Here is a 10,158-nt window from a genome sequence, read left to right as displayed (position 1 = left end):
GGAATATCCCGGTTTATGTAATATAAATTCGAGGTCCCAAAACGTTTCCATTTACCTTTTAATAAATTTATCCGTTTATTGTAATATGGTTTAGTAACCTAATACCGCTTTTTAGAATAAATTTTTCAAGTCAACAAATAACTTTTTACGTACAATTTCCTAGAAATTTTAAATTTGCCCGATCTAATGGTTTGACGTTTTGTATATTAGTATCGTTCGCGGTAGCGATTCCGTACTTGTCCAGGACAACTTCGCATGCGCACTTTAAAAATCGCATGCGTACTTTAAAAAAGAGAACGCTCTTTTTTAAAGTGCGCATGCGAAGTTGTCCTGGACAAGTACGGAATCGTTACCGCGAACGATACTATTATTACGGTTTCTCAGGTACCTACCTAATAAACACTTTATTACTGTGTTATGATGAGTAAACGCTTCTCTCCCACAGAAAATTCAATCGTATGCCGACAAGGTCATAAAATAATTTCATTTGTCTACACATTTCTATAGGTACATTGCCACACACTTGGATGTTTTTAAAAACAGCATTTTTCTATATTACCAATAATTAATTGTTTGTTTGTTTGGAGGTCTTTTCTAAAACCCAATTCCAATTTATTAGGTCTGCATCCCGCGTATGAAAAAAAAGTTGATTAATAGCAAGCTGAAAATTTGTTAATAGCTTAAGGGTGTCTAGTCGGACAAACTTTGATATATGGGAACACTGGAACAGGGGCAGTTTTAATTGTGGAACAGGTTAAAAATTTGGAACGGTCAGACCACGAAAACGGCACATTTATTTTGTCCGACAGAACAGACTTAAACTCTCCGAACAGAGATTAAACTCTCATGCAAAACTCAGACTGCTATTTATCACCTGTCATAATTCCTGTCATTTGACATGTTCTACATGTTCCACTCATTAAAACGCCCATTTGGTGATAAATAGCAGTCTGATTATTGCATGAGAGTTTAATCTCTGTTCGGAGAGTTTAAGTCTGTTCTGTCGGAAAAATACATGTGCCGTTTTCGTGGTCTGACCGTTCCAAATTTTTAACCTGTTCCACAATTAAAACTTCCCCTGTTCCAGTGTTCCCATATATCAAAGTTTGTCCAACTAGACACCCTTAAGCTATTAACAAATTTTCAGCTTGCTATTAATCAACTTTTTTCGTACGTGGGATCCCTATATATTGTCTAATCGTTTCGTAATGATTTTTGTAAATAGATTATAAATTTTTAAGGATATATGTAAATAGACCTAAAACCATATGCATATACATATTAACATAGTATATACTATTATAAAGTATATTTGGTAGGTACATTTATTTCACCTAGACACCAATGATCGGTTATTAGAATATCCCGCTTATAAGAATATTTTTGCTTGGCACGAACGCTATTCTAATAAGCGGGTTCGACTGTAGTGGTCTTGATATCCGGATTGGTCTGTCGCCACATTGATCCGGATATGGCAGGTTTTACTGTACTACTAAATAATTTCTAGACGTTGTGCCGAGTTAAGTCTTTCTAGGATGAAATGTCAAACAATACTGAATAAGAAAGCAACTTTAGGTGATACAAGTCGCGTGCAAGATCTCCCATCAAATCCCCACCAAAAAAGTACCTCTAAATGAATCACCCTTTAGAAACATACTCTTGGACTCATATCTATTTATAGCGAAGGTTTAGTACTTGTATCCGTTTAGATAATCCTTATTTGTCGTATGTTTCATATTTCACAATCTTATTAATTTTGCAGTAATCTTTATATACGTTCCCCACATCTTTATCTATTGTTTTTAAATATTTAATTATAGATCCGTTTCAAGTCAATATATACTACATGTACGATCAGGTTGAGTTCACAGCTACTATACTGCCAACAGACAATAAAAATACTGCTCTTAAAAAAGGAAACAGTGATATTTTAAAATGAATGCAAAAAATGTAGGTACCCTATCTTATTATCAGTTTATCTTATCTTTAACTATTTTAAAAGAATTAAGATTGATTATTGGGAATGAACGTAATCTCACAATTGTTTCAGGTAATTCTAATTGTTTGCGTTTGTATACAATGTGAATCTGAGATTTTTTATAATGGAGTTTACTTGTTCTGTGTTAGTTACTATATTTTTTGCTGGTAAGGAAAATAAATATTATTTGATTATTGAAGGTATAAAAACATCTAGTTCTAGGAGGTATAATTTTAAACTTTTGGCTCTATGTCTTATTGGCTGTAGTTATTCAGGCAGATAGGTAGATGAGTCATATCCGATTTTAAAGCTAATTGAAAAATTTTGGTTGTTTACACACACAGTTCTGAAATCAATGGGTTGTTTCTAATGTAAGTGTAAATTACAAACGATTTTTACTTTCATGAAAATTTGGATTTGAATTGATGATACCAATATAGATATTCAAGAAAGGACACACAGAAGACCCCAACAATTATAGAGGTATAAATCTACTGAACACCGCACTTAGCTTACCACAAAAGTCATAACCAAGAAAATCAATAAACTAACAACTTTATCAGATGAACAAGGATTCAGATCCGGAAGATCTTGCGTAGACGCCGTATTTGTACCAAGACACATCACAGAAAAGGCCATCGGGTACAAGAAAACAGCATATCTATGTTTTATAGACCTGACAAAGGCTTTCGATCGCATCCAAGTCGAAGACGTCTTACAGTACACCTACTGTATAGAAGAAACATACCAATCAATATTATACAAACCATCGAAAAGATCTACATACTTCCATAATTGAATACAGGCAAAGATTAATGAAAAACTAAAACAGTTTATACCAGTACAAAGCGGAGTCAGACAAGGTGACTAGTCAAGCCCACTGCTCTTTAATATAGATAACTAGCTGACCCGGCAGACTTCGTACTGCCTCAATAGACAAAAACAAACTTTTGTATACAATAAACTTAAAATAAACAAAAGGAATTCGTAACAAATAAACAAAAAATGCTCGATGTGAATGAGGTTTTATTATTATTTTTAATTAATTACACATGATGTTTGAAGTAATAAAGTTTAGTTAGAAGTAACAAAATAAAGTTTGTAGTGCAACAGTTACAATCTTAAATTTGTTTATCTTATAATGAATATAACAGCTTCATTTTATCTACCTTCAAAACAACCCTGTATTTATAATTGGGTTCGGCGTTGTCCAACTACACTAAGCGCCAAAATTAACGCACCACCTTAAAAATGGGACATTTTTAATGTCTCATATTTCCTAAACCTGTTGTCCGATTTTAGTGATTTTTTTAATAGGTTATAGCTTTATTCTTCAGGAATATCGATGTAATAATATTGTTGCTAAACAGATAAGTGTCATTGTATACCGGGTGTAACAATGATAGTGTGTTTTTTCCTCAAAGTTTGGAACACCCTGTGGAATATTCTAGCGTATATAAAATATTGAAATTAAAACTAAGCTGGAACCTTAGGTTATCTTAACATTTTGCTTTTTGATTCATTCGCTTATGTTGGATAATAAAAAAGTTAGGTACTTTAACAATTAGCAACGTTTTTCATCAATACAGGGTGTTTCTAAATAAGTGCGACAAACTTTGAGGGGTAATTCTGCATGCAAAAATAATGACCGTTTACTTTATAAACATGTTTCCGCAAATGCTTCGTTTCCTAGATACGGGATGTTAAAATTTTTCTTACAAACTGACGATTTATTTATTGCTCTAAAACCGGTTGAGATATGTAAATGAAATTTAGTGGGTTTTAAGAGGTAGTTATTGCGCATTTTTTGACGTACAACTAAGAATTATATATTCACCATTGGCGTGCATACGGGTCATATTACCCGTATGCACGCCAATGGTGAATATAAAATTCTTAATTGTATGCCAAAAAATGCCCAATAACTACCTCTTAAAACCTACCAAATTTCATTTGCATATCTCAACCGGTTTTAGAGAAATAAATAAATCGTCAGTTTGTACGAAAAAATTCAACATCCCGTATCTCGGAAACGAAGCATTTGCGGATATATGTTTATAAAGCAAACGGTCATTATTTTTGCATGCAGAATTACCCCTCAAAGTTTGTCGCACTTATTTAGAAACACCCTGTATTGATGAAAAACGTTGCTAGTTGTTAAAGTACCTAACTTTTTTATTATCCAACATAAGCGAATGAATCAAAAAGCAAACTGTTAAGATAACCTAAGGTTCCAGCTTAGTTTTAATTTCAATATTTTATATACGCTAGAATATTCCACAGGGTGTTCCAAACTTTGAGGAAAAAACACACTATCATTGTTACACCCGGTATACAATGACACTTATCTGTTTAGCAACAATATTATTACATAGATATTCTTGAAGAATAAAGCTATAACCTATTAAAAAAATCACTAAAATCGGACAACAGGTTTAGGAAATATGAGACATTAAAAATGTCCCATTTTTAAGGTGGGCGCTTAGTGTATATACAGTAGGAAAAATGAAAGAATACCCATGAACGAACATATAAAACACGCTGTATTTTCCTGTCACCGTGTCACACAAAAAATTGGCCAGCGCAAGTACATGTAACAATTATTGTTACATGTATTTCCATTGGACGATTTTCTTTGTGACACGGTGACAGGAAAATACAGCGTGTTTTATATGTTCGTTCATGGGTATTCTTTCATTTTTCCGACTGTAGGTGTTGATTAATCAAAATTAAATTAAATTAAAAATCATTACATAAAATGAAATAAAAATAATAAATAGATAAAAAAAAATAAAATTAAATAAAAATAAATAGAATCTAATACAAATAAATAAAATTTAATAAAATCAAATAAAATTAAAAAATAAATGGAATTAATTTAAACAAAATTACTTAATTAAAATTAAATAGCAATGAGTATACCTACTTAATTTCGTATTTTTCACGTCATTATTGTGAGAGTTATGACGTCATACGCAACCCCCTTATGACGTACGGGTATGAAATATAGATAACAACCTACTCCCAGTCCGTTCGAGTCTACCCGCCAAATTTCATAAAAATCGGTCAAGTGGTTTCGGAGGAGTATGACAACAAACACTGCGACCGGAGAATTTTATATAATATCGATGTTAAATATTTAACTGACTATTTATATAAATATTTATTTAAATAACGGTTGAAGACAAAAAAGTGAAAATTTAGGATTGTATATGTATCTTCTGCTTCTTCATCATACAAAATTAAAAAAAAAATGGTTTGTCCAAAAATTAAAAAAATATATCAGGGTAGGCAAGCCCCCTTATGACATACGGCCATGAAATAAAAAGAACAGTTTGTCCAAGAAAATAAAAAATAATTATGGGGGGGGGGGGGAGCAAGCCCCTTTTTACTTAGTTTGGTCGTACCAACTCAGAAACCTTCCCAGGTTCATATACAACAACTTTCATTAAGGTCATCATATGATCAAATGCATAGTTTGCGAGTCTTTAAGGTACATACATACATTCATTTTTATTTATATAGATAATGGACGAAATAATACAAGCAGTACGTAAAGGTCATGGTTACAGAATGGGGAACAAAGAAATCCAAATATTTTGTTATGCAGACAGAAGAGACAGATCGCCGAGACAGAAGACGATCTCTAAAGATTAACACACATCTTCAATACAACAGCCAAGAAATACAATATGATAATATCAGCAGAAAAAACCAAATGTATGACATCTAAATACCCACTACGATGTAAAATCGAAATTGGTGGGAAAAACATGAAGCAAGGTTTATATATCTGAGAATAGATATAACTAGTTACGGAGACGTTGAAGAAGAAGTATGACAACAAAACAAAGCTTAAAAGCAAGTAAAGCGGGGGATCTCTTAATGACACAATCTGGAAGAACAAACAACTAAGACAAGACACAAAAGCAAGAATCTATAAAGCAGCAATTAGACCTATATTGACATACACGGCGGAGACATGCAATGTAGAGAAGTATTGACACACTAAGAAAAAGATGAGGCGATAATTTAAACAATTTAGGAGGCTAATATTGAAGAAGAAACAGGATTTAAAGCCTACAAACAAGAAAGAAGATGATGAAAATTTGGAGCTCTACACTTCTGAAAGCACCTCGTGCCCCGGATCTCTGCTGAAGCACGTCATCTCCTTGAGTTTAGAGGGTTTTAGGCACTAGATTTTTGGATATCGGTTCTGATGGCGTATTCGTGTTCAGCAACGCCAAAAAGCCTTTTGTATCAATTTAGTGCCAAAAACCCTCGAAAATCCATAAGATAACATGTCTCATCAGTGACCCTGATGGGCACCAGGGATTGGTTATGATGACGTGTTGTTCAGCGATCACAAAAACCTCAGAGTAATCTGTTATTTGCATCAATTTAGTGCCGAAAATTCTCGAAACTCCAGATGACGTGCCGTAGCAGTAACCCTGGGCACTAGATGCTTCGGGGTCGGTGTTTTTTGCATCGTCTTGTTCAGTGACCCTAAGAACCCCTTTGACAAATCTGAATAACAAAATCTGGCCCTTAATATACTGATTTTGACATGTTTATGCACTTTTTAATGCATGTTATGAACTTTAAAACGCAGTAATGCATTTTCACCATTTTTGCATTGTAAACTTTTTTCCTGACGTCATCCTGAACAAAATGCAAAAAGTTGCAAGTCTCTAGGTGCTGTATTTAAAAATCGATTTATTTTTGTCCTAAATGCCATGGTCTATTTTATAGCGTTGTCCAAGAAACCAAATACATAGGAATGTCAAGATAATCGAATTTATACAAAATACATAAGGAATGTAGCAAAACGCAATTTAGATTTAGAAATGCGATGGGAACGACAGAATCGCTAGTTACGTTAAACATACTCATACAAAGATGCATTGATGTCAATCAACCTGTAGTCTTGTTATCTCTTTGATGGTCCTCTTAACAGTGGTGGCCCGTGAGGTAGTACCACAGAGCGATGGCACTACCTTCTTAACTATACATTTCTTTTTATCTTCATAAATTATATAAAATCTGGCAACTGTGCGCGTAGTACAATCGCTGCCACTTACAGCGGAGATTATTCGGCTGGAGAATCTCGAGTCAAAATTGGTACTGCCACGGCTGAAAAGAGAAAGATTTTACGAGCATCCTTTATAAGTGACAGAGAAAGAGCTATATTGGACTATTTAGTATACCTTAAATGAGAATCTCGTGCCGGGCACAAGATTTTGAGTTTCTTTAATTGCTGGCTTCTCACTTTTGTTATGTCTATTTTCTGTTAAAGTTTTTGTATTTATAATATTATTGTTAAACTTTTATTAGTATAAATAATATTTTGATTATTTCTTAAGTTTAATTTATTAATTGACAATGAATCAGATTAGTATCTTAACAAACTCTTTTGGTGGTTTTTCTTTACAAATTTTATAAGGTTTTGTGGAGCTTTTGAGTTAGCTTAAAGCGGTCACGACGAAAAAAAAATTCATAAAATAGAGGCATATTTAAGGAACTGGTCAATTTTAGCGCCGAATTAGACAACGACTTAAAGGTTCATAATATTTAAAGTTCCAGATCTACGGTCTACCGTCTCCTGACATGTAGTTGCTTCTAATTTATTTATGTCGGAGAAGTTTTCTGCCTACAAGCGTCGTTTCCCCGAATCATTTTTTAATGAAACATGGATACAATTTTAATTTTTAAACAAAACTCGGTTTGAAACTGAATTAGAAGTACTGTATTAGTGAGACGAATTAAGTACCTACTACCTCTGGAGCTATTCCGCTATGAGTTTTATTAAATGAGGAAGGTTTAAAAAGCACATTGGAAGAAACTATTAAACTTTTAAGCATTTTAATTACCATTCCTATATCAATATCTGAAGCAGAACGCTGTTTTTCGATGTTAAAACGAATTAAAACAGTTAAAAATACAATGAAAGAAGAACGACTTAGGTATGTTATCTGCAGAAAAGCATTTTGTAAATGGTATTAATAATTTTAATAATAAAGTCATTGAAAACTTTGCAACAAAAAAAAAACAAGAAGGATATATCGTAAACTTTAAAAGTAGTATTAACACAACTTCTAGAGACTAAATCGTTAGACAAGCTAAGTAATATTAGCAGTAAATAATGGTTGTAAGTTGAGAGTTTTTTTATTGTTAATGAATTTACGGAACTGTTTTGATAAATTTTGAACAATTTCTTGGCACCTCAGATAAATAGGTACATAAAATACATAAGGTAAATTTTTTTAAGGTATTTTTTTAAATTTTTGTTTTATAACTTTTTTGACAATATCGTGAACCCGTCACTAAAAATTTTGGCGGCTGTCCGAATTCTGGCACTACCTTCTTAAAGTGGTACGAGCCGCCACTGCCTCCTAAGAGCCTTCTTACGCTTGGTTTCCAAATTTTTGCAATTACATGTTCTCCCATTCTCATTACATGTTCATTCCAATTTATTCTTCGTTCTCTCCCCATCTGACTACATCTTGGACATCACATCTTACCTGATATCTTCGTTTCTTACTAAATCCTATTTAGTTTCCCTACTAAATCTAGGTCATAACATCTTCATGTCAGCTGTTAGAGCTGATACACATGTCTAATAGTTTACACCATCATCATCCAACCAATTTACGTCCACTGCTGGACATAGGTCTCCCTGAATGTTTCCATACTTCAGTTTTGTGCTGATTGTTGCCAGTTTTTACTAATCTGCCTGATATCATCTGCCCATCGTGTACGCGGCCTTCCTCTACTGCGTTTATCTTCTCTTGGTCTCCATTACATTAGCTTTCATGTCCATCTTGAATCCTTCAGCCTGGCAGTGTGTTCTGTCCAGTTCCATTTGAGCTTAATAGTTTACACCAATTCCTCAAAAATAAACATCGAAACATTACTTATACAGGGTGATTGATTAGTAGGGTAAAGCTCAATAGCTTCGCTATAGTAATAGATAGCAATAAAAGTTAATAACAAAAATCTTAGCCACCTTTGAGCTTCACATTACAAAATTAGTTAGAATGTTACAGGGTGTTCGATAACACAGTGGCAGACCAAACTTATGTTTTTTTAAATGGAACACCCCATATTTTATTTTAAATTCGAAATCCTGTTAACTTCTCCATCACAAAAATATAAAGGTTTGTTATGTTATACAGGTATTTACAAAGTTATAACTAATTTTATATGAAAATCGTAACAAGTTCAACTCCCTGATAAAAATAAGCAAAACAACAATGGTATATTAATGCCATATTTTTTAACGTATTGTCAAAATTTTCAAGAATGGTCGATATTGCTAATTTTCTTTATATCAAATACAGGGTGAGTCAAAACGCAAGTACATTATTTTCTCAGTAATTTTAAATGGAACACCCTGTATTTTATATCACTATTGAAAAGTACCATTTACCGTACTTTAATTTTTAGATAACATTCCCTATGTCTAAATTTATTAGTTTTCGAGTTATTTTCATTTTTCAATGGACCAGTAGCGTGGCCACCCAAATCACAAGAATTTAATAAACTGGACTGATTTTTTTGGGGTTGCGTTAATAATGAAGTTTATACAATACCTCCAACAACAAGGGATGAGATGAAAAATAGAATACAAAGTGTATTTCGATGTGTTAATTTACAAATGCTCCGTAGCGTAAGTAGCTCATTCAATGATCATTTTTAGGCGTACATAAATGTGTTAGGAGATAAATAAAAGTAGCTTCCAATTTTTTCAAACATGTTTTTTTGCAAAATGTATTACTGATAAATTATGTTTCGTTCTTTATTTGTTACATTGTTACATTTACATACAAAAGTAGTGTTTAATTGTCTTCACAAAATATTGTATTTTGTGTTTGTGTGTTTTTTTGTAAAATTTATTACTAATTTTCTTTGTTTATTAGTTGCATTTACATAAAAAGTCAGTTTTTAATTGTTTCAAAAATGTTGCATGTAGTGGTTGTGTTTTTGTTTGTAAAATGTGTTACTAATAAATTATTTTTATTTCTTTATTTACTACAGTGCTACATTGATTACCGGATTGATAATCGGTAATCTTCAATTGTCAATTCAGTCATGGCTTACTTAAAATTTAGATAAATTTAAACACCTAAAATAATTTGCTCTGAAAAATGAAAATATCTCAAAAACTAATAAATTTGGGC

The 10,158-nt window shown here is 32.6% G+C and overlaps 1 protein-coding gene across 1 annotated transcript in view; it reads left to right on the top strand.

Moving 5' to 3' along the window:
- Nucleotides 1–2,012: 2,012 nt before the first annotated feature.
- LOC126887436 (uncharacterized) overlaps nt 2,013–10,158 on the top strand; it is a 38,354-nt gene continuing 30,208 nt past the window's right edge. Inside the window, exon 1 of the mRNA XM_050654968.1 lies at nt 2,013–2,145. Coding sequence (XP_050510925.1) covers nt 2,103–2,145 — 43 coding nt within the window. The 5' untranslated portion in view covers nt 2,013–2,102. The remainder of the gene's footprint in view (nt 2,146–10,158) is intronic.

This window comes from Diabrotica virgifera, chromosome 6, assembly GCF_917563875.1.
Source record: "Diabrotica virgifera virgifera chromosome 6, PGI_DIABVI_V3a".
NCBI classification, from domain to species: domain Eukaryota; kingdom Metazoa; phylum Arthropoda; class Insecta; order Coleoptera; family Chrysomelidae; genus Diabrotica; species Diabrotica virgifera.
This window is presented reverse-complemented; position numbering and strand designations above follow the sequence as displayed.